Source organism: Lagenorhynchus albirostris, chromosome 3 (assembly GCF_949774975.1).
Source record: "Lagenorhynchus albirostris chromosome 3, mLagAlb1.1, whole genome shotgun sequence".
NCBI classification, from domain to species: domain Eukaryota; kingdom Metazoa; phylum Chordata; class Mammalia; order Artiodactyla; family Delphinidae; genus Lagenorhynchus; species Lagenorhynchus albirostris.
Window position 1 is genome coordinate 78,112,232 of NC_083097.1, and position 26,038 is coordinate 78,138,269.

Below are 26,038 nucleotides of genomic sequence, written 5' to 3' on the forward strand. Positions count from 1 at the left end.
ATTTTAAATGTGGGTACACTTATACCTCAGCATGCCTGGGGCATTAGTTCCAGGAGCCCCCCAAACACCAAAATCCTCGGGTGCTCAAGTCCCTTCTATGAAATGGCATGGTACAATGACCACAGTCGGCCCTCAGTACCTGCAGGCTTTGCATCCGTGCGTTCACCCACCTGCAGATCATTAGTTATCCAAAGTCAGGTTTGCTTAATTTGTGTTCTACTTCAACAATGTAAGATTTTTTTATTGTTGCAGTCTTCTGTTTTTATTTTTAGTAAATATCGTGGAAGGCTTACTAAAGCTCTCGATTTTTGAAAGACCATCTTTCTGTCAGTTCTTGACTTAAAATTCTGACATTATGCTTTTTTAATTTTCTGCTGAAACTGAATGAATTTTTAAAAAGCTATAGCATGCATTCACTAGGTGAATTCCAGCCCCCATCCCCTCCTATTTTGCATAGACCCCGGGTCTTTGTACTATCAGAAACCTTTCTTTTTTTTTTTTTTTTTTTTTTTTTTTTTTTTGCGGTATGCGGTCCACGGGCCCAGCCGCTCCGCGGCACGTGGGATCCTCCCGGATCGGGGCACGAACCCATGTGCCCTGCATCGGCAGGCAGACTCTCAACCACTGCGCCACCAGGGAAGCCCCAGAAACCTTTCTTTTAATTAAAAAAATTTTAAACCATATTATAGATTTTGCCTTCACTTTACTTGAAATTGTACAGAGACATAGCAATAATTCTGTGAAGTACTTTCAACAGAGTTTTAGAGATCCTTTTGAAAAGAAGTGAGAGGAAGTGGTTTTTAAGACTGTAAGTTGGCTGGTGTTCAGAGTGATAGCATCGAGCTGGGACAAAGGCCAAGCCGTGCCTGTGTTCAGGACAGGAAATTCAACTGCAGAAAGAGAGGAGGAGATTCAGGAACATTTCATTTGTAAGGAGGCCATTTATCCTGAACTCTCCCCACATGCAGCACAGCCCGCAGCACTAGGAAATAATTTCTGAGGCACCTGAGTGCCTGAGATAGTGTCCAACTAGCTTCATTTGCTAATTTTTCAGCTCGCGGTGCTTTAGAAGTCTAGAAACAGGTCTAGGGTGGAAGCTGAGGATGGCTGAAGGTAACAACAAAAAGTAAATAAAAATTTGAGGATAATGGAGGAACTGCAATAAACTTCGCATAGTACCCATAAGAATTCAAGAAAAAAAACAAAAAAAGAATTCAAGAAGATACAGCAACATGGGGGTATTTACTAGATTTCATTCCCCTCAAGGGCAGCACTTCATTACAACCCAGCATAGTCACTGATTATTGTTGTTAAGGTAATCGTTGCATGTTGAAACTTTTAAAGTTTATTTTATAAAACATTTATAAACTGTTTTCACATGTTATCTCAAATTGATACTGAGATGGACAATAATCCTATGTAATAATTAGGAAAGTGTTACTGTCTCTAATTAGGAAATGAAGTGATTTATTTTCAGAAGATGGCTTTGAATCCAATTCTCTTGATTCCAGGTCCAGTTTGTAATTAAAAACTTGGGTCACTACAATTTAAATCTCTTGAGTGCACCCTAACGGGATGGAAATAGTTGTAATAGACATAAGAAAGATTTCCATTAAAATTAGTTTAAAAATCTTTGAACATTCTGAAAATTAAGTGTTTCAGGTCTTTGGAAAATTCACTCTCATTCATTCTCATCTGTTTGTTGAGGGCCTACGAGGTGTGCAACGCTCTGAGAGGTGCTGGAGAGAGGTCCAGGCATAGTGTTTGGTCCCTAGCCTTTGGGCGTCGATAATTTAAGGAAGGATGTGAAGAACAAGTATGTTAGTGTAAGGTAAGGGCCAACTGAACTGACTAAACAAGTGCCTGCAGTTAGGACTGGAAAGGAAGCATGTGTCACTTCCAAGGGGGCTTCCTAGAGGAGGCATTTGCCTTGCAATAAGAAGTTTACACAGGGGACACTGAGAGAGATGTATGGAACACAGAGTGGCAGCCTCAGTAAAGGTAAGGGAACCCTGGGCTCATCCAGAAATGGAAAGCTCCCTGCTTTGTCTGAAGCTTGGAGCAAGCGAAGGGCAATCTGAAAATTAAAGAAAAAACGACAAATATTGAAAATGCATTCACTTGTTCAGCAGATATTTATTGAGGGTCTCATATACCAGCCTCTGCTCTAGGCTCTGGGTGTTAGGAGGCAAGCAAAGCAGGCTTCCCTGGTGGTGCAGTGGCTGAGAATCTGCCTGCCAATGCAAGGGACACGGGTTCTAAGCCCTGGTCCGGGAAGATCGCACATGCCTCGGAGCAACTAAGCCATGCGCCACAGCTACTGAGCCTGTGCTCTGGAGCCCATGAGCTACAACTACTGAGCCCGCATGCCACAACTACTGCAGCCTGTGTGCCTAGAGCCTGTGCTCCGCAACAAGAGGAGCCACCGCAATGAGAAGCTCGCACACCGCAACGAAGAGTAGCCCCCACTCGCCGCGACTAGAGAAAGCCCACATGCAGCAACAAAGACCCAACGCAGCCAAAAATAAATAAATAAATTTATAAAAAAAGAAGAAAAAAGAGGCAAGCAAAGCAGACAAACTCCCTGCCTGCAAGGAACTTATGTTCTAATGGGGAGACATAAAACAAACAAATAAATCAATATATAGTTTACTCTCAGGAATTGATAAAAGCTAAGGAAAAAAAAAGCAGGCTAAGGGGATAGACACTGGGTGGCGGTAGGGGTGGGTTGAGGGGGGAGTGCTACTCCTTTTAGATAAAGTCAGTAAGGAGAGTCTCCGAGCAAGAGACAGATCAGAAGACCAGGTGAAGTGACATATGAATTCCCTAAGCAAGAAGCTTCCCAAAGCTTATTCTCTTAGCAGGAAATAAAAAGGTTAGAAGCCCCTTTTGGCGAGAGATAGTTCTAAACAGTAAACTATGAAGTCACCTAAACCCTACTCAGCTTCCTCTTCTGGGACTCAGTAGCTCAGTCTGATGGCCCTCTTTCTTCATTCTCTGTCATCACTTCTGTTCTCATGGGTGGGGGAGAGTTCTGAGCACACACAGACACACACAACTGGGCTGGGGCTTGTGACAATGTCACAGAACTACCCCCAGCTTCCTATATCTCCTTCACCCCTCCCCTCCTCCGCTGCAGAATTCGATTTCCAAGAATTGGCCCATGGTGCCTCCTCTTTTTTGTCCCCTTTTCCCCAGTCACCTGTTTCCATCCATCCCACCCATTGTACCCCTTTAACTATAGGAAATGCCACTCCGAGGGACTCTATACAGGTCTGTGCCTCTGGCCCTAGGTATAGGCTACCTCCTTGGTTTTGCTCCTTCTACTTTATTAAGTTTTTCATCCAGGTTGAAATGATAAAATATAACAAGGGAAAAGAAATTGAGGATCAAGAGCTAACTAGGATCTAATCACGGCAGCTACTGAATGTGGAACCAAACCCAGGTTGCAAACAGAGATGCACAGCACGACAAGGCACGAAAACCAGTGTGTGAAGGAGGCCTAAAGACGATAGGAACAAAGCTCGTTATACTTCACTCAAGAACAACACTTGTGTGCCATCGTGGCCCTTTAATGCACTAGGATCAAACGAAAACATCAGATGGGCCTTGAAAGAGGTCATGTGGACTTTAGGCTGTCAGTGGGCCTCGCACGGTCTCTACACGGGGAACTGCCTCTCTGTCTAAACAGGGGGAAACCATGGAAATGTATATGGAGCAGGGGGTGGCATGATCAAGCAGTGGCTGAGATAATCTGCTGGAGGGCATCATACAAGAGGACTGCAAGGACACATCTCGAGAAGCAGCAAAACTTGTTTGAAGGCTGATGTGAGGAGTGATGAGAACCTAGACTGTTTTAATGACTATGGGAAAAAAAATTTTTAAGCTGGATAAAAAGAGATTAAAAAGGACGAGTCATAGACAATGGAGGAAGGCTCGAAGCAGATGAAGTTAAAGCAAAAGGCTCTGATCTGGGGACGAAGACTTTGCTTGAGTTGTTAGCAGAACATCCACATGAAGACAGTCCATCAGCCTGTTGGAACTGCAGCAGAAGAAACCTGGAAGGAGAGATCAGGAGAGGGAAATGTGGGATGGGTGAGGGGAAATAAGTAATCTCTGCACTTGAACATATTCTCCGAAGGAAACAGTAAAGTGGGAAAAGAGCAGAGAACAGAGGTTTTATCTTTGTGGAAGGCCCATATCCAGGATGGTGAGGAAAAGAAGGCCCAAGAAAGATGGAGAGACATAAAGGTGGGCGAGAGCTCCTTTATGCCCAGGAGGCAGGAGGTTATAGACATAGGAAAGGGGTATATATCATCTCTGTTAAAGGTCATAGAAGCTGGCTGGGAGTTACCTTTTCCACGTGGTTGGACAGAGGTCATATTTCACAGTAATATGGACACAGCACAGTGAGGAATTCAAGATCGTGTCTTAAAATAACTCAGCATTAAAAAACGAAACAAAACAAAAAAACTAGTTTCTGAAGGCTTCACCTGGGGACATGGGGGTGGGGAGGATAAAACAGCAGGAGAAGCAGTCACTGGGATTGCTGGAGTCCCACGTGGCCTTGCCCTGTGACTTTTACTCTGAAGCTGCTTGTTAATTTCAGTTATGCAAAGTTCTGAATCTTACCCTAATAGAAAGTGAAAGCAAAAAGAAATTCCCCTCCATTCAAATCTGCAACAGCGTGGATTAAGGTAACACATCAACATTTCTCTTGACTTTGTCTTAAAATCATTATTTTTTCAGTGAGAATAATGACCTGAGCTGAAGGTATAAAACTTCTGTCTTGAGGAGCTCTTGCAGCCTAAGGTGGGGACCTGGGGAAGGTGGGTGAATCTGGCACTACTGTATTGGAAAGTTCGTGCAGTGCAGTTAAGGATAGGATTTTATTTAAGAATCTGTTTAACTGACTCACTCTCTTTTGGAGATTCTCTTAGCTTTTCCCAAATGTTTGTTGCAGTTCTTGTATCTTCCATCTCCGGATGTGTTGTTCAAAACACTAAAGCACAGTATAATGGAAAACCCATTAGACAAAGGGTCAAAGAACTGTATTTTAGTCCCGATTCTCCTTCAAACTTCCTATGTGATTTTGGGAGAGTCACTCACCCTCGGTTTCTTTATCTGGACACGAAGGATTTGTACTAGCTGGCCTTTAAAGTTCTTATCAGTTCTAAAGTTAAAGACTACATGAGTAAATATCAAGGCCTTTTTCTCCTCTCTTACCAAAAAAACATAACTTCCTTTGGGTATGTCTGCTACACGTGGGGGCAAAGCACCATAATTTAGGCCAGAGAATGTGAGTTATAGTAACCACAATAAAAATTTAATGTTTAACATTCATTACATGCTCCCTACATGCTAGTTGCTGTGCTGTGCCATAGTCTTCACATGAATTATTACACTTAATCCTCTCAATGTTAGTGTCAACCATTACCCTATCTTACAGGCGAGGAAACTGATGCTCAAAAAAATCAGAAAATTTGCCCAAGATCATACAGGTTAAGTACCATGGAGCTAGAGTTGGGACACAGGCACTCTGATTCCCAAGCCCAGGACCTAACAAATAAGTAATTTCATTTTTCAAACCATCAGAAATTCAAGCTAATAGACCAATTATGGTTTGATATATCAGAGGCCCTTGGAACATTGGGATTTGGTAGCAATAATTTAATGCTTGTCTAAAAAGAGGGGAGGAGTGTTGTTATTTAACCATTATTTTCTTCTTTTTCTTTGTTTCTTTAACAATATTTGTTGATCTGCATTAATATTGCAAATTGGAAAATTGAAGTAACTGTTTAGACAATTCAAAAGAATGTGTTAATGATAAAGAAAAGGAAAGGAAACCATTCATGGGTTTAAGTTGAAGCAGAGAGAAGGTAAATAGAGGCAGGTGACAGGGTGGGTGTCAGAACTGAGTACCTAAATTAACCACATATATTGTTTGTCCTTATTTTATGTTTTGTAGTGTTACCCTTCTAACAAGAAGAGATTGTCTTAGTTTTATTTACAGAGGCAGTGTGAGTTCAGTTCGATTTGTGTTTTCAAAGGTAGCCTGAGATGAGGAAGACCAAAGCAACTTTTAAAAATACTCTGTTTGAATATCATAAATGAAATTTTATTTCCATGGCTTTTGATATATTGGAAATAAACTGAGGGTAAACACTTAGCTTGACCAGCATCCTTTATACCAGCAGCCATAGAATTGGGCCATTCAGCTGTTATTTATTGAAAGAGGTGAAGTTCAAAGCCATTGATAATAGTAATATCTGGTACCCAAAGAATATTGAGCATTCTTCATGACTTATTAAGACAAAATAGAGACACCTGTGCAGTTCATGTTCAGGTATCCAGACACACTCTTAAAATGATCTAACCAAATGTTAAAAATGCTCAACATGCAATGAATTTACACACCTACCTTCTGCCCATTGCACAGAATGCAGAGGGGATTCCATAGATGTAATTTTAAGGCAGAGTCCCTTCAAATGAGCTCTAAAAAAATTTTATTTATAATACCCAGATGATAATTTCTACTTTATTTTGTCGATATTTGGTACAATTCACATATGCCCATCTATTTTTCAGGTTATATTTATAAATTGAAATCTTTTTCTTCATGCTATAAATGTTTTTTTTTCTTTCTCTCTAGGTTAAGTCCATTTATTGAAACATATTGTTCAGATCCTGAGTGACATAACTGGAGCCAACATGGTGCTACGGAGAACTATGAGATTTAGCCTGGATATTAACTTGTCTTCTAGAGAATAGATTTAGTATTCCATTCTGCTGTAATGGCTAATTCACGCAGAAAACTAATATTTAATATTTCCATAGGATTTTACTGCTCAGCAGTCATCCAAATATGTATTTGTTCTCAGTTCACAAGTTCATCTATTGATCAGTTCAATAAGGACCGTGGGGCTTTCCCAGTAGCCATCAATGGGGAAATATTTCCTTGGCATGAGCTAAGGCTCCCCACCATGGTCATTCCCCTCCACTATGACCTTTTTGTCCACCCAAATCTCACCTCCCTGGACTTTGTTGCATCTGAGAAGATTGAAGTCTTGGTTCGAGATGCCACCCAATTTATCATCTTGCACAGCAAAGATCTTGAAATCATGAATGTTACTCTTCAGTCAGAGGAAGATTTGAGATACAGGAGACCAGGGAGAAAGCTAACTGTTTTGAGTTATCCTGCTCATGAACAAATTGCACTGCTGATTCCAGAGAAACTTATGGCTGACCTGAGATATTCTGTGACTATTGACTTCCAGGCCAAGCTAGCTGATGGTTTTGAAGGCTTTTATAAAAGCACGTACAGAACTCTTGGTGGTGAAACAAGGTAAGATGTAGCTCCAGTTGTTTATAGTCTTTTGTGATACTTTCCTTATGTGTTATGTCTCTTTGCCAGGAGCATGCTTCAGTAGTCATTTATGAAAAGCCCGAAAAACTATGGGGAAACTCAGAAGGAGAAGCTCTGCCATTCCTAAAGGAAATCACAATAAATATGGGAACACAGGATGCAGGGGCATAAGTGGCTAGAGAGAGAATAACCAGGAGGAAAGGCCAATATATGACTATGACAAGACTGACATGTTTATCTCCTAGGGGAAAGGATGGTCAGTGCAGAGAGAGCTGAAATGCGGAAGGCTTCTCAAAGGAGGTTAGACTTGATCTGAGACCAAAAGGAAATGTACATAAGATTTGGGTTGGGAGAGAGGAAATGAAAGCATGTACATTGCCCAGGAAACAGCGTGACTCAAATCCAGAAGACAGAAACAAGTCAGTTTGGAGAACTGAGAAATATGGTCTATTTGATCAGCTCATGTTTATTGAGCCCATGCTATGTGCCAGGTACCGTTCTAGGCACTGAATGTATAGTAGTGAGATATAGACTAGGGATTGGGAATAATTTAGCTGAGTGGTCAGGGAAGTTCTTGGTGAGGCGGAAGTGCATTTAAACTGAGACCTGAACTTTCATGAGGACGTCTAAGGGCACGGTGTTCCCAGCAAAGGCATCAGCAAGTGCAAAGTCTGTAAGGCGGGAGTGATTGAGAGACGAAGGACAATGAGAGAGGGAGAGAAGTAGAGTAGAGAGGGGTCAGATCATGTAGAGAGAGACTTAGAGCCTCTTGTTTTAGGCTTTTACTCAGGGGCCATGGGAATTCACTGGAAAGTTCTGATGTGATGTACGTCTTATAAAGATCAAGTATATGTTGATGGTACATTATAGAGAGGAAAAAGTAGAAGCAGGTTAGTCTTTTAGGAGGTCATTGCAATTGTTCAGGCCAGAAAGGATGTTGGCTTGGGCCAGGCTAGTGGTGCAGCTTATGGAGTGAAGTGATTGAACTTGGCATATGTTTTCAAGTGTAAAACAGACAGAATTTGCTGACATTGACTCTGTAAGGCAAGAGAAAGAGAGGAACCAAGGATGCTTCATAGAGGGGATGATGTGGTTGTCCAGGGCCAGGGTCCATCTCAGAGGGGAGAGGAGTCTGGTTTCAGTGCTCTCCTACATTTTATCAGTTGCATTCAATTGCCGGTTTGAGAAACCCCCAATACAATGGCTTTGCCACACACTTGTTTTTCTCATGCAGCAAGAAATCCAGAAGCAGGGCATCCCAGGTATGCCACAGTGTGTACCAATATTATCCAGGACCCAGGCTCCTCGTATCTTTCTACTCAGCCATCCTTGGCATATGACTTTCCTCCTAATACAAAATGATTTCTGCACCTCTAGGCATCAAGTCCACATTCCAGGCAGGAAAAGGGGGAGATGGGGGAGAGGAAAATGCAAAAAGAAACATTCCAGCTGAGTCTGACTCCTTTTACCACGATTTCTCACCCAATGACTTCAACTAGGCCAGAACGAGTCATGTCCCCACCAAGTTGCAAGAGAATCTAGAGAAGTGATTTTTTCATCAGACACATTGCCTTCCTGAACAAAATCAGGATTCTACTGGAACTGAAGAAGGAGAGTGGATATTGGTAGGCGACTTTAGCCCCGCAGTGTCTGCTGCCTACCTCCCCTTCCCCACTTCAGGTGCTCACTGCCCTCTGCAGCTCACATGCCTACCCCACAGCCCCCAGCAGTTTACTGAGGACAGCCCTTCCCCAGGCCCACCTCTCCTTCCCTTGGAGACACTTCCCCTCGTTGCAGCCTCAATTCTCAGAGGCCTATTCTCAGGTCCAGCACAGTATTGGATAGGAAACATCAACTTCTCACTGAGGTACCATGTGACCAGTGATGGTTTATTTCACTTTTTTCAAGTGACAAAACCTCCACCTAAAAGAAATACATTTTAAGGATATAATTTGGGGAGATGAGGGAGACCAGAGGGGGGATTTTTTTAGAGTAGAAGCTTGGAAAGTAACATGCCTCCCATAATTAACTGCAGACTATTTCTGACTCTTCTTATGATTAATTAGTCAGCTCTCTTCATACTCAGTCACCTAGTAGGTCTTCGCATGTAGGATGATTTGCAGGACAGTGTCAGCAGCATTTTATTACCTGTCTATTTTTCATACACACACACACACACACACACACACACACACACATGCATACATACACAACTTAACTTAAAATACAAAAATAATTCAGTCAACAATAATTCTTTGAGAAGCAGGAAGTCACTACTTTGCATGCAGCACAAAAATTGTGTAAATAGCAAAAAAGATCTTAAAGTTTGGGCTTTTCCATTCTAAGACTTAACTATAATCAAAATTTCACATTAGTAAAAATTATTCCAGGTACTTGGGATTCCTTTACTTTTGTAGGACCTGTTACTGAATCCAAGTAATACCGAGGCCCCAAACAAATCATTTAGCTCCCAGTCTCACTTTTCCAGCCTGTATTATAGAAATACAGTAGACGGAGGCAACATTATCGTGACAGGCCCTCTTTTCCCTCCTCCTGGCCCTTCTCAGCCTTTATCTGTCCCTTGAGCTTTTCTATTCTGCTCTCCTTCTTCAATCAAAATATGCTCTCCAGAGTTGCTGCTTAATTAAAGCTTTAAAGCCCAAATAATAAATCTGTAATTATATCATTTCAAGCATTATCAAGGTGATGGGGTATAGAGATTTGTCAGACTATCTATCTACCTGTTATAGTCTGAAGGCTGGACCTGCTTTGCCGGCAAGCAGAGAGAGCTAGACGTGTCTGGGGGGGAAGCTTGGGTTCCCCGGGAAGACCCTTAGCCAATGACGATACAGAATATGAAAGCCCAGCTCCTTGCCTCCAGTAGGGGAAAACTTGAAGGTGTGGTTTCCACTCCAGAGTTCCGCAGGGATGCAGCTGAAGCTGGCACCGGGCCTGACTTCTTCCTCTTCCCTGTCCCACTTCCCTCCCTCCTTTACCTGTTTCTCTCTCTTTTTTTTTTTTTTTTTTCCTGCGGTACGTGGGCCTCTCACAGCTGTGGCCTCTCCCGTTGCGGAGCACAGGCTCCGGACGCGCAGGCTCAGCGGTCATGGCTCACGGGCCCAGCTGCTCCGCGGCATGTGGGATCCTCCCGGACCGGGGCACGAACCCGTGTCCCCTGCAACGGCAGACAGACTCTCAACCACTGCGCCACCAGGGAAGCCCTACCTGTTTCTCTTGGCAGCCTGTTCTTATAAATCCGGATCTGCTTCCTGGGAACATAACCTAAGGCATCACTCATCTCACAGGTATTCAAATGTCTGATTGAGGCCCGCTCAGGTTTAGTGATGACACTAAACTACTAATTTCCTAGTCAATTTGGAAGTCAAATTGGGCATGACTAGCTCAGCAAATTTACTAGCTAAGGGTCCTGGTAAGGTCACTCAAATTCTCTGAGCCTCAATATCCTTCTCTGCTATGAGTATGAAGGTGATCATGTAAATAGAGTGCCCAGCGCCATGCATTATTCATGATTGGCAGCTACTAAACAAAATTTTACCCTCATTTTCTTCAAAAATAGATTCTGGATTCTCTAAGGTTATAGTTTGAGAAATCAAACGTATCACCTCCAGGTTTGATAAGCTGTGTTCTGAAGGTACAAATTCATTTTTTTTTTGACTTCACTTGTGTATTCTTTTTGTAATGTACTTCTTTTCACAGAACAATTGCAGTAACGGATTTTGAGCCAACCCAGGCACGAATGGCTTTCCCTTGTTTTGATGAACCATTGTTCAAAGCCAACTTTTCAATCAAGATAAGAAGAGAGAGCAGACACATTGCCCTATCCAACATGCCAAAGGTATTTGCCAATTTTAGAAACTTTGGGGAATTGTTCTCAAAATGAACTTTGGTCTTTGTTTTGTTGTGTTTTAATATTTTGTTTGTTTTCAGGACTTAAGCCATTAATTTGTTTTTGATCCTTCTACATATTACATTACCCCAATCCATCTAGATTTTAACATCATTCTGTTTGGGCATTGTTTCACAAGAAGCTTTATTTTTTACATAAAGTGATTTCTATTTTATTTGTGTTTATATGGAAGCAGAGTTCTTTTAGATCAGTGTTACTTGGCTAGCGATGAAATTCAGAATTGCCCAGAACAGCACTTCTCAAACTTTAATTTTCAGATGAGTTGTCTGAGGATCTTGTTAAAATTCAGATTCTGATTCAGTCGTTCTTGAGGTAAAGCTCAAAATTCTGACTTTCTAACAAGCTCCCAGGTGATACCACTGCTGCTTGTCCAGAGACCACATTTGGAGTGGTAAGGATCTAGAGAAGCTTGCCTGGGCCCCATCCTGGAGATTCTGATCTAGTAGTCTGTGATATAACGTAGAAATTTTTTTTTTAAGTTCCACGCATAGTGCTTAAAATTATTTATGAAAATTTTATCTCATAGTTATAAACTTTTTTAATTGAGAGAGACCTCTGAACACTTTTATTTGAGTCATATTTATACTCAAAATGCAGAGACTCTGAATGACACAGTAGACACTGAGCCTCATTTGATATTTCCTCACTAATGATATGCTTGCCTTTTGAGCTGTTGAACGAAATGTAAAATATTTCCCCATTGCTACTTAGAAAGTAGGATAAAAATAGAGGCTCTCCGGACAGTGCTTCAGCAGAATGAGCTCAGAAAGCATCCAGGTCATCATAACCCAGCCAGTGACTCCACCCTAGTTTCCTCTCTGCCCTCCACAGTGACTGTCCTCTGTGGATGAACGGGGGAAATGAGTCCATAAGCTAAATTTCCCCCAGATTTCTGTTTAATGCTAGAAAAGTGTTTGCTTTGAAATACTTGCAGAGCAGATCAAGGGGAAAAGCGACACACTCCACATGACATATATCCCACAGTTTTTCCACGATCATACAGACAGCAATTTAATTTGCCTCCTCATGTTCAGGTAAAAAGGATTTGCTACTTAGCTCCAAGTCTTCTTTCTATGAACCAGATGTTCATTTAAGGGTAGTTCAGTCTCTTTCCTGGCAGCTTTTTATTAACAAAATTTTTCACATGAGTAATCATGGAGGATAAAGTAAAAACACAGTTAGTAATGCCTTTTAATTAAAATGTGATGCAAACATCAATTGTCAGTTATATTAGAATCTCAGTTTTCTATCTTTAGAAACCTTCAGTAACTTCTCATATTTAGGAAAAATAAGTGAAAACTTTGAAAATATTTCATATAATCCTTGAACTTTGCATTGCCTCAGTTGACTGGGCCAGTTCTCTGGATCATGCCTTTTTCAGCAAATATTGGCTTTAGTTTCTGCTTCTCGTTGGCACGCCCAACCCAGACTTTCATGGTGATCCAAAAAAAGGAGAACAGAAGTAATGCTACAACCATACTCTTTGGATAATAGCTGCAGTGCTTAAGATGGGTTATGGACTGGTGAGAAGAAGCGACACATACTAAGTTCTCAATTTGTTTAGTTAAGAATGTAGGAATACAAGTTAAGAACACTAGGAAGTGAGGTGGTCAGCCAAGCACTAGTAGAGGCAGCATATATTCTGGGCATGTCTTTGTCCCCTTCATTCCTTAAGGGAACACACACCTGCTGGTGACACTTGCTATGCAAGTAGAATCCTGCCAAAATTGAGAAGACAGCTAAATCCTTCTCTAGCAACAAGTGTTTTATACTTAGAGCTTACATCACCATCCTGGAAGGACTTACACTAACAGCCCAAATACTTCCATTTAAGGCAATGTTGATCAACATGGGTCACTCCAGGTTCCTGAACAAAACGCAGCCTCCGTGGACTACGTCTTCATCTGGGGGGGAGGGGAGAAATCAGAGGGAATGCCCACCTGTCTCCTGTCTCTGCCACCAGCTGTCCAGTGTCACAGACTCGTTTCCCCACAGTCCCACAACCTTTCCCCTTCCTCCCCTCACCCATCTACACACTTGACAAAAGGGTCTTGCTGCTGAGTTTGGTCAGAGGACCACAGTCATCACGTCCCCTCCCTAGCTCCTACCATAACCCTCTCATCTGCTAGGAGTATGTACCCATAGAACTCTGGTTGAATCAGACCCCTAAAAATGATTATTGTTGGACAAAATTAACTTGCTGAACAGAGGTAAAACTTACAGCCCTATGCATGCTGCCACCTTTCCTAGAGTATTTGGTCAGTGTTTCCTGCTTTATTGAAACTTAGGAATTGAGTTTTTGATAGAATTCTGTAGAATTTAATAGCACACACATTTGTCATTGACGTAGGCAAGGCAGTTTATGATAATACTTCGAGCTATTTTTTCTCGCCAAAGCAAACTGCAATCTTATACAAACACATAAAACATGCTCAATAGTCCGTGGTTAGCACTGCCACAAACCAGATGCCTTAAAAGGAGGTTGGAGAGGGTGAGGGACAAGCCAGTCTAAGAATTGTTTTCAGTTTGAAGAAAGTGGTATTTTCAGATGACTGGATCTGTGTCCGTTCAGAATTTAGGGGCATCATACCGTGGTGAAGACCGTCTCTGGGACAAGCTATCCAGGGCAAATAAAGATAGAATTCAGTAATTACTCAGTGAATTTGATGGATGCGGCTGACCAGTCTGTAGCCTTAAAACTCTTTCCTTCCTCAGTAGATAGGCAGAAGCTCAAATTGCTAATGATCTCCTTGGCCTGACTGCTTTCATTGCTGAATCAATGAAGCAAAGATAAAATAAGACTATGACTCAAGCTGTCACCCAGCGAGTGGAAGAATGAGCAATGGCTTTAGAGTCACACGGTCACATCCACATCTTGATCCTGCCGTGGAACTAGCCATGTGATCTTGGGCAATTCAGTTAACATTTCTGAGACTGTTTCCTCACCTGTGAAATAATACCTACCTCACACACAAATAATAGGAGAATTAAAAGATAATGCAAAACATCTAGCACAGAAAAAAACAAAAAAACCATCTAGCACAGTTTTGCTTCCCATTTCCTTCTGCAACAGAGATTTATTTATTATATAACAAAGGGAAAGGGACTCTTCTCTGGCATTTTTGCTTAGAAGTACAAATCTTGAATTGATGCCAGTGTTGGAGATTATTGCATCTCAAGAAAGCAGAAGCATCTAAGATATTTTTGTGCTTTCAAGCAACAAAATAGATACCATTTTGAGATCCCAAAGTAGTACATTGTGTCTTCGAGGAAGTCTAGAGATAAAAGAAATAGAGAGAGGTGAAGCCACAGAATGTTGTGAAGGGTCCACTGATCTCCTATAAGGGGATCACATGTCCTTCGGAACATCAAGCTTTCCTCTAACTTACGTAGCCTATGTCATAGGCATTCTTGTAAAATACTCCAGTTTTCAAATACTGATTCTTTCCCTTCCTGTAGGTTAAGACAATTGAACTTGAAGGAGGCCTCTTGGAAGATCATTTTGAAACTACTGTAAAAATGAGTACATACCTTGTAGCCTACATAGTTTGTGATTTCAACTCTGTGAGTGGCACAGCCTCGTCAGGGGTCAAGGTGAGTTTGGGTTCTCATTTCATACACAGTGCAGAATAGTGTCCTGAAGGCAATGAGCTTTTCTTTATTTTAAGGTTATTTTCCTTATTATCAAAGTATCATGCTTATTTACAAAAATAGAGATAGATAAAAAATAAGTTACCCACAATCCCATCACCAAGATATAATTACTGGTAATATTTGTGTCAGCCTTCCAAGTATTTTCTATAAGTCTGTCAGTATATGAGTGTATACAGTAACAGTATATACTGTATATGACTATATATATGTTTTACAAAATAATCTATGATTGTTTTAGCTCACCATAATATGCCATAAAAATTAAATGCCATTAAATATTTCTATAATATTAATAATTAATAGTATTGTACTCTACTGCATAGAGGTACCATAAGGATTTTTTAATCAGCTTCTTATTCTAGGACACTTACATTGTTTCCAATTGCTTTCTGTAAGTTTATTTCCTCAGTGAAAGGAGGTCTTCATAATTTTTAGAGCATTAATTGTTTACAAAAATTTACAGTACCCAATAATTATAAAGTTTCACGACTATCAGTGAAGACATGAAAAATAAAAAAGAGCTCCTTACCCTGAGGAACCAGGTTATAGACATAAAAACATATTCAAAGAACCATAAGATAATGCTTATGAAAAATAGCAATAAAATGGCTATTACAATTTCCATACATATTATACCTTTGGATATGTAGATACATGTTATCAGCAATGTGTCTACATACATCTCTGCACATATATATATATGTGCAGAGATATAGATGTGTGAGAGGTCAGATGGAACTTTACTTCAGAGGACAGGGTCCTGTCAGCTTCCTTGGATTCACGTCCCAGCTCTACAGTTTTCTGCATGGGGGGCTTGAAGTAAGTTACTTAATCTCCATGTGTTTCCATTGCTTCATCTGTAAAATGAAGACAATAGCACCTATTTCATGAGGTGATTGAGAGGATTAAGTTAGATTTTACATGTGTGCATTTAGCACAGTGCCTGGTACGCCACTGTGGTCACTAATATATCCTTCTTATAAAATTTCTGAGGAACTTCAGTTAACTCAGAGCATGAAAGCAGATTATGAACTGAGAGCAACACTGTACTTGAAACCCAAGAAGATTGGAATCTAACTTTATTTCTTCCACTTAACAGCTAGTAGTTTGCAGGGATTTGATGAACATATTTGGGCATTTTTGAGTTTAAAGAAAACACGACATGATGGGATGAATTGGGAGATTGGGATTGACATATATACACTAATATGCACAAAATAGATAACTAATAAGAGCCTGCTGTATAAAAATAAATTAATTTAAATTTTTTAAAAACCCAATAATCAAAAAAAAAAAGAAAAGAAAATACGACAGAGGGTGGTTCGAATAAGTTCATGAAGGCTTTCCACCTCATAGAATTATGTTTTATTTGAATTGTGTTGGTGGTCATAATTTTGGAAGGTTTATTCTCAAGTGCTAGAGTACATGATAGTGATGAACTGAAGTGGGCTCTCATGAGGCGATAGGTTTACATAGCTTAAAACGTACAGATTAGCACCTAGGGAATGTACTGTAACAGAAAATACAGGGTTGTTTATAATTTTCAAGAGTGATTCTTGCTTTAATACTTTACAGAACATCTTATCCCCTGTTGACAACATGTTTAACGGTATCTCAATAATTTCTTGAAAAATGCAGTCTGCCTTTCTTTGGGTGAGGGCTGTTAGGAATGGAGTTGTGCAAAGGAGCTGTCCTTCAAAGACCACTTCTTCCCACCAACATTTCCCAGGTGTCCATCCATGCAGCCCCAGACAAATGGAGTCAAACACATTATGCTTTGGAAGCATCATTGAAGCTGCTGGACTTTTACGAAAATTACTTTGATATCCATTATCCACTCGCAAAACTGGGTAGGTTCAAATTCCACATCATCGTCTTTATTTTTAGAACATACTTTGATTTCGTCCCTCTTAGTATGTGATTTAAATGAGCACTGAAGGCGTTCAGTTAGCCCAGAAAGCAATAATTTGTACCTCAGAGATGGTCCTAGAGTGTAGAAAATAAAGTATTATGAGAAGCCCAAGTACTGTGGTTCATTTCTCTATTCTTTTATAAGGTTTAATATTAAAATATCTGCATTTTATATTAGATTTAAATGGATGAATTTTCTGGAGCATATATTTTCTTCTGTACCATATTTGTACAAGACTAGCAATCTTTTATAAAAGTTGCCGAAGGTTTATGTAAATAGCTGAAAATTGTCCCTCCATCTGTTATCTACCGTGTGTCTGAGGCTGGAAGATAAGACTGTGGCACAGACTTAAAAAAAAAAAAGATTTCGAGGAAATAGATAATTTGAATGTAGTAGTCGTAGATCTTTATATGAGAAAATACACACAGGCTATCTTGGTTGGTTTTAATTTTCTATCTTAAAAATTAAAAATTGTGATTTTTATGTTGCGGAATATATAAAAACCATGACTTAAAATTTATAACTTATATAGATTAATTTTTAGAGTTTCTGACAATGACAAAACATTGTTTTTCTTTGGGACTTTAGAACACACACACACCTTATCATGTCCTTCCTCCCCTTTCCTGCCCAACCTCCATACAGTTTTAGACAGTTAACAGGGACCATCAGAAGACATCTCCAGGGGGTTGTCCCTACAGTTCCTGAGTCTCACTGTATTATTATAGCGCAGGTTCTATATACCTTTTAGTACGGATATACTAAATCAGTTTACCCACAGTCCACTGCTGTTCTCTGTCAAAAATCAAGGAAAGATCAAATAACAGCTATCAACAATCTTAAGTTGCTCTTGAAAAATGCAACCTTGAAGATCATATGAAGTGAATGTATTTAAAATAAAACTAACTGAAAGGAAACATGCAGCTTAGGAAAAAATTGAGCAGATATAAGCATTTCTAATGGCTTTGGGAAATAATATAACTAATATAAAATCATCAATGCAATTTAGAAAAGGAGTCATTCCCACATTTGAAGTGCTAATGAATACTAATCTTTACTAGTGCTAGTTTGCTTTTTGATTGCATTATAAATATTTGATTTTATCCACTAGAATTAACCAATACTAATTCCAGACATTGTAATTGCAAGGCAAGTGACTTGATTTATTTCAAACTTTTAAAAAATTACCTTTCTTTTCAGCCAAAAAGCAGTAATTTTTCCAATATGGCCTGGCAGAATAAACAGAAAGAAGTCCAAGATTAAATATTAGCCAGAAGTTTTCTAATCTACATGAAGTCATTGGCAGGGGGTATATATATATATATATATATATATATATATATATATATATATATATACACTCACACACAGATATGATATAAATTACGTTATATCTGAGTTGCTTAAACATGATTAAATTTCACTTTTTTTCCCTAAGACTTTGTCAAGAAGTAGAGGAAATATCAATGTTGAAAAGGAAATTGAGCTCAGAAAGAAGTGATGCCAACAGCCTTTTTCCTCTACTGCCTTAGAAGGACACTTAGAGGCTGTATGCGCTAGAAATATTGATTGAAATATTGACTATAGAGATGCTCCTAAAAGGTGTTCCCCTGAAATTAAAATCCCCTTTTTTTCTTTTTTGTAGAAATGAGTTCATTATATGTTTTGTTGAATTCCAGACATATTAGAAATTATTTGATACCTCATATTTTCAAAGTTTTTCTGTAGTACTAATATAAAATAAAATAGGAGAGTTTTAAAATGAATTTTTTTCTCAGCAGTAATGCACTCAAGGTATTTTCATAGTTTAGTTTTAGGAAAAAGTGGTTAAATGTCAATAGGTTACTTCACCTACAACCAAAACTTTACTGATAGACTTTATTCTGCTTGATAATAGATACTGATTATTTTCAGCAACTACAAGACACCATATCAATGTTAAGACACTCTTGATGTTTTCAGAAAATCTGCTTATATATACTGAATGGATCATAACATATTTGAGGAGGAAGCAAATCCCACTTCTGGTGTGGAAGCCATAATGATCAAGTGTGGTTGTTCTTATTTCTTAGATCTAGTTGCCATTCCTGACTTTGAAAGTGGAGCCATGGAAAATTGGGGCCTTGTCACATATAGAGAGACGTCACTGCTCTTTGATCCCAAGACCTCTTCTACTTCTGACAAACTGTGGGTCACCAGAGTCATAGCTCATGAACTAGCGCACCAGGTACCTGGCACTCATGACATTCTCTTAGCATTGGTTCAACAGAACATTATGCAGAACACCACCAATATTCCTGAAACAACGTAAAATCATGTCATTTTACTTCCAGAGGGGACCTTAGGGATTATCAAGCCAAACATAATATGTCAAGTAGAAGAATATTCAATCTCTAGACAATGGGTCTCATACAGGAATTTTATCACAAGAGAAGTGACCACTATATCCTCTAAAACACTTCAAGGCAAAGCCTCCAAGTGTCTTTTAGTAAAGAAAAGTGAAGACCATGCAGATACATAAAGCACAGAATTAGAAACCCTACAAATAGAGATTTCTATTAAAAATATCTCCCCTTATACCCTCTAATACGGTGGCATTCCAATCTAGGGCAAAATCAATCTCCTTTCAACTGGAATCTGATTATTCAGCCATAATGAAGTATTTTCAAGTCTATTCACTCATGGGCTGCTGACCCTGGACACATTACCTAACTCTCTAAACTTCAGTGTCCTCGTCTATAAAATTAAGTTCATAATAGCTCCTGCTTCTTGAAACTGTTGTGAGGATTACAGATAAGTGTCTATGTCTGTCATGCAGTAGGTACTCAGTAAGTGTTAGCTATTAATGATGGTGACAATGACCACCACTGCTACCATTTCTTACAGAATAAGATTTCCAAGGCCCATCTATCAACACTGTATTACATACAAATATGAAACAGTAAAACTAGCTCTACAGATATCAGAGACTTTTTCCACTCTATTTCATTTCTGAAAATTCCCCATTATGCGGTGAATTATTAAAGGCACTGGAAACTCTCTTTTACCATGTAGGCAAATATCATTCCATTGTAGAAACTGGTAAAATCTCTTATTTTTCAATGTTTAACTTTATCCTTTATCATGACCATAATAATAATAAGGGGGGGTTGTGTGTTTTTTTTAAAGCAGCAAACTAAGAACCCAGTTACATAGGAGCCATGCTCAGCACTGTATTTTGAGAACATATGAACAGCTTCCTCTGGTTTAGCATCTCCCCTCTGGCCCATCTTAGGGGTTTTGATCATTAGTCTCTGGAAGCTCTAAAGCACTTAACTGAGTCTGGGTATTCCTCATTTTCTACCCAATGTTTATAGGGAAATAATCAGAGAGCTCTACTTTTGAGGCTCCATCCTCCCTTAAGGCCTTCCTGTAATAAGTTCTCTTTTACGGGGACGCAGTGTTCAGGGCTGAAGCAGCAGGCCCCAATGGCCTTGACTATTTTGTTTCCCCATTAATCTCCATGTCTCCCCATGTCACTCCTCTGAGTAAAACCCTGGCAAAGACTCTCAATGCCTGGGTGAGTAAAGGATCCACAGTGTGGCAAACAAGGCCCCGAGGACCCGGCTCGCCTCCACCTCCCCAGCCTCATCTCTGAACGACACCTTTAGCTTTAGCCATCCCAGACTACCTGCCATTACCTGAACAGGCGAGGTTGTGTCATTCCTCTGTGCTTTTGCTCCTGCTACCCGATCTGCTTAGAGCACACCCCACTTCCAATATTCCTGAGGACCACTTGCAAGACTAAGGAAATGAATCGTTTCCCAGTTATTCTACACACTCTCCCAGCAAAACTGATTTTTTTCCTTCTGGAATCTCCTCTGTCCCTTGTACAGACATAGATCATAGTGCCAATAATGCTTTATTGCATGCGTATGTCTACCAGTTGACCTCCACCATTTGTATTGAGGCAGTGGCTATCTTACATACATCTTTGTATTTCTAACATATGGTATAGAGCCAGAAACATAGTAGATTCTCAATAGATATATATTGAATGAATGAATAAACTACTTTTACTGACTGGTGAAATGACCATAACCAGCTTGTACTTCTTGTGTTCATCACTTCTCAAACTGAGGAAATACCCGCTGTCCCTTCTCACAGAACCCCCTCAGAAGATTGGAGCCCACTTGCAATATGATAGGAGGGCTGTAAGAAAAGGTATAGAGCTTGAACTGTTTCTAGAAGCTACAGATCTAGTGGTTTGTGTTCTGTAACTGTAACAAGACTCTTCTGAATCTTAGAATCTTATTGTTTAAGCTTCCAGTCCTGGAGACTGCAATCCTAAAATAGATAAACCGGACACACACTAATATGACAAAGGCCAAATAGATAAATTATAATAATACATAAAAATAATAATATTTAAAACATGTTACAGATTAAATATAGGTCAAGGGTAAATTTCTATTTAGATTATCTTTTTGCATCCTTTTAATTTTATTTATATATATTTAAAATCTCAGGCTTTTATTCACCTTAGTGGCCAAGTTAATCCCTAGAAGTAAATTGGGGCAGAGGACAACAAGTAAATTTGGTCATCACTAATATTGTGTAACAATCTGAAAGTCCTAAATGAATTTTTATTCTTTTAAGTACCTGCTACTTAATATGAAAAAGTGACTTCACCCAAAATATTTTGGCTTATATTTCTCCTTAGACCATCACCATAAGTCAATGACAAGGTGAGATTATACTTATTGTGCAAAATGTACCCTACGAAATGTTTCATTTTCTTCCTTAATATTAAATCTAATATCTAGGAAATATAGTGAGGATATAATGGAAGTTGGGAAGTTGGAGACAATATGAACACAAAGAAAGAGAAGTGGGCTTCCCTGGTGGTGGAGTGGTTGAGAGTCCGCCTGCTGATGCAGGGGACGTGGGTTCGTGCCCCGGTCCGGGAAGATCCCACATGCCGCGGAGCGGCTGGGCCTGTGAGCCATGGCCGCTGAGCCTGCGCGTCTGGAGCCTGGACTCCGCAACGGGAGAGGCCACAACAGTGAGAGGCCCATGTACTGCAAAAAAAAAAAAAAAAAAAAAAAAAAGAACAAAAACAAAGAAAGAGAATTGAAGGAAGCAAAAATGTGGAGAGAGGCAAAGGCAGGGAAATCAGTAGAAGGAGGCTGTGCGGAGAGAAAAGGGTAGCAAAGATAGAGAAGAGGCCTCAGCTACTAAAAGAAAGAAGTTACCACCCATTATATTTTTTGCTATAGTTAATAATTTTTTATATTTGTTTACCTTCTAATAACATGGAGTGTTTTCCTCCTAGTGGTTTGGCAACCTGGTTACAATGGAATGGTGGAATGATATTTGGCTCAATGAGGGTTTTGCAACATACATGGAACTTATCTCTGTTAATGTCACATATCCAGAGCTACAATTTGTAAGTCACAATTTTGTATGTCATACTGTATGCCCTAACGAATCATTAATTTACTACTAAAATTTTTAGAGAATGCCAAAGAGAACATAGCATTGAGTCTTTGAATCTATGGTGTTTTGTTTTGTATAAACAGGTTGTATTAGTTTTCTAGGGCTTCCATGACAAAATACCACAGACTGGGTGGCTTAAACAACAGAAATTTATTTTCTCACGGTTCTGGAGGCTAGAACTCTGAGATCAAGGTGTCGGCAGGTTTGATTTCTTCTGAAGCCTCTCTCCTTGGCTTACAGATGACCGTCTTCTCACTGTGTCCTCACATGGTCTTTTCTCTGTGCTCACACATCTCTGGTGTCTGAGTTTTTAAATTTCCTCTTCTTACACCAGTCAGAGTGGATTAGGGCCCACCCTAATGGCCTCATTTTAATTCAGTCCCCTCTTTTTTAAGGCACTATCTACAAATACAATCTGGGGGCTAGGGCTTCAGCATATGAATGGGGTGGGAGGCACATAACACAGATGATAGAACTGGATGAGACACTGGAGGTTTTAGAGAACAGTCAACATAAATCCCTCACCCTAAAGTTTGTGGATAGAGAGTGAAAATAGCACAAATATACAGCTGTGTATGTGGGGTGAGAGGAAAGGATCACTGTCCGAATACAATGATATAGGACAAGACAATGCCCATGGCTATAGATCCCGTACAGAGTTCTTGGCATGTAACCTGAATTGAGCATGACTGGGGACACACTCCTCCAGAATTTCCAAAGGGTTAGTTAATTTCCCCAAAATGTGTGAAAAGATTTCTTCAAACATGTCTTTTTTAATAGGCACAAGAGGGTCTGAACAGCACATATCAAGGTAGTTAGTAATGGATAATTAGCTCTTTGAGGTAGACATTTGGTCCAGTACAATCACAGACAGACATGGATTCAAAGTCAGTGTCTTCTTATTTGCTATGTACTGAATCTGTGGTTTAATCCCAAAGCTTCATACATTCTCACTTGTAAAATGTATGTAATGCATCTCCCTTGCAGGGTGTTGAAAGGATCGCAGATGATGGATGTAAGATCCTGGCACACAGCACGTGTTCACTCAATGGGAACCTTAGTTTTATTTGTGTATCGAAGGGATTGGCTCATGGTAAACATTCAGGCAGTATCTGAGGGAATGTCGAATTTATACCTTTACAAAATAGAGAATTGGTGAAAGGGGAATATATAAGGGGAAAGAAACATCTTGTAAGAGATATTGAATACCTACTTCTGAGAATATCTTATAAAACCTATCATGTTTCCTGTTGCTGAGAATGTCAAATGGAAATTGAAAAAAATTTTCTCTCCTGTTTAGGATGACGATTTTCTGGACATGTGTTTTGAAGTAATTAAAAGAGATTCATTAAATTCATCCCATCCTCTCTCCAATCAAGCAGAAACCTCTACTCACATAAAGGAAATGTTTGATGCTGTTTCCTATAAAAAGGTAGTAAATGCTGTGGACTAGTGGAAGCTCTGCTTTTGGGAGAAATAGAATGAGGCCAGTACATCAACAGTTTAAGTTGCTGGTGCCAGGTTATTGATACCTGTTTCAGTTTTTATTTGCTGTTCATTTATCAGACGTTACACATGTTCCGTAAAATGTAAGTTTCCTTTAAAAACATATACTACCTTTTCCTTTATCTTCTTTTTCTTTGCTTTTGTTTGTATTTTAGGGAGCTTGTATTTTGAATATGCTCAAGGATTTTCTGAGTGAGGAGAAATTCAAGAAAGGAATTATTCACTACTTAAAGAAGTTCAGCTATAGAAATGCTAAGAATGATGATTTGTGGAGCAGTTTGTCAGATGTAAGTCCTCTGTTAAGTTATAGTAGACTGCTGTTCAGCCTAAAATTAGCTTTGACAAGCTAATTATGAAGGTTTATAAATAGTTACATTGTCAGGCAACAAATGTTTATTTCACTTGCCACACTGCCAAAGGTAAGCAGGCAGCACCTCTTTTTTTCCTCTGACACCTTACTAAACCAAGATGCCACACTAGTTAAGCCCCAAGTGTTCAATATTTGACCTCCTTCTCTTTGGTTTCCCTTTTATGGTTGACCCTACACTTTTGTCTTTTTTTCCAAATCTTTCATGACTTTGTAACTCCTTCATGTAACACCTGATCTTCTCTTCCCAAATTTAAGGTTGAACTCTCCTTGCTCAAATGTATTTCCCAGCCTGTATTCTCTGTTGAGTGAGACACACCTCCTCCCTCATAGGAAGAAATCCTGTTCAATCCCCGTCATGCCTCTGTTTCTAGTGCTCTTGCTACCCGAAGTGCTCTCTCTTCTTTCCAACAGTTCAGGTGCTGTCCATCTTTTGAGATCTAGCTGAGATTTCACCTCCTCCTTACAGACAGCTCCAGCCCTCATTGATTTGCCTTTCTGCTGAATGCCTAGAAGTGCACTTATGAATCTGTTCCAGCCAGTGACATTCTCTTTTATTGGCTTCCATTGGTTCAATAATAACAATGATAATAATAAACAAAATTTGCTTAAGAGAAAGAATCATTTCAGGCCCTTAGCATTCTATTGACCCTATAATCAGATAATGATTGATTAAGAACATATGGTCTCTTTGTCATTGGGATTCACGTAGTATAGTAGGTAAGACAGAGAAAACATGCAGTCAACTCAGATGATTCTAATAATTATTAAAATATTCTTAGATTTTCAAATGCAAGGACAATACTTTGTTATAGAAGTAATGAACTGGCAGAGCTTGTGCCTGCAGGTAGAAGAACCCTAAGTCATTGTACTCGGAAGAGGTCCTCTCTCCTTTATAAGCACGTATGTCCCAGGGACATTAATAATATTGTTCAGTATTTGTATAGCACAGTTTAAAAAGAAACTTCATGTGCATTATCTCATTTGATTTTTCTGTGCCCTAATTAAGTCTGGACCCTCAAGGTTTAACTTATGTGTGAGTTTGTGGTTAAAGAGACAAATGCAATAATTAAAAATTTTTTTCAAAGTAGCTCAAACATTTTACCCCCATTTCTTGAAAACCCTAAAGGGGATCAAATTACACGATCCTTTGTAATACTTACAAAGATGCTCCTTATCCATTTTCATCACCTCTTGCAGCTAATCCAGATGTTCTTTCTCCACAATTCTCCCTCAGGTTGTCAACAACAAGCCTTACATTGCTTTTCTCTCCCCTCTCCTTCTCCCTCTCCTTTGCTATGATGTGTACTTGTGTATGTGTCTCTGTGTGTAGACATCAACCAAGCCTTTTTTCAGCAAGGAAGAATCTGTCTTTGGTGTGGGTAGTGGGTGTAAAGGGGATTAAAGGAGATATTTGGGCAATAATTACAGGATTCTTTTAGGTTAACTGTGAGCACCCTTATGTTAATTTTTGTCACTTCATGCTTATAACCATCTCAAGAAGGTAAGGTAGGCATTCTTACCCCATTTTTACAGGTGGGAAAACTAATGCTAAGGGAGAGATTTGCTCAAGACCATATACCAAGGGAATGATGGAGTCATTACTTAAAATCTGTCTTCTGACTCTAAGTCCAGTATTCATTCTTTCAATTACATCACAACTTCTTCCTGGTTATCAGGGAAGTCTCCCATCCAAACTTCCCCTAGTAAAGGTCCTAAATTCTAGGTGACCCCCTTCTGATGCCAAATGAAACTGTGGGGGACTTACCTGGTGGCTCAGTGGTTAAGAATCCGCCTGCCAGTGCAGGGGACACGGGTTACAGCCCT

The 26,038-nt window shown here is 39.6% G+C and overlaps 1 protein-coding gene across 1 annotated transcript in view; it reads left to right on the top strand.

Annotated features, from left to right (window-relative positions):
• The first annotated feature begins 4,682 nt into the window (after positions 1-4,682).
• Positions 4,683-26,038, top strand: part of ERAP2 (endoplasmic reticulum aminopeptidase 2) — a 39,675-nt gene continuing 18,319 nt past the window's right edge. The window contains exons 1-9 of the mRNA XM_060143315.1: positions 4,683-4,697; positions 6,653-7,345; positions 11,084-11,222; positions 14,754-14,888; positions 16,678-16,798; positions 18,933-19,087; positions 22,175-22,288; positions 23,639-23,770; positions 24,000-24,131. Of these exons, the coding sequence (XP_059999298.1) occupies positions 6,795-7,345; positions 11,084-11,222; positions 14,754-14,888; positions 16,678-16,798; positions 18,933-19,087; positions 22,175-22,288; positions 23,639-23,770; positions 24,000-24,131 (1,479 nt within the window). The 5' untranslated portion in view covers positions 4,683-4,697; positions 6,653-6,794. The remainder of the gene's footprint in view (positions 4,698-6,652; positions 7,346-11,083; positions 11,223-14,753; positions 14,889-16,677; positions 16,799-18,932; positions 19,088-22,174; positions 22,289-23,638; positions 23,771-23,999; positions 24,132-26,038) is intronic.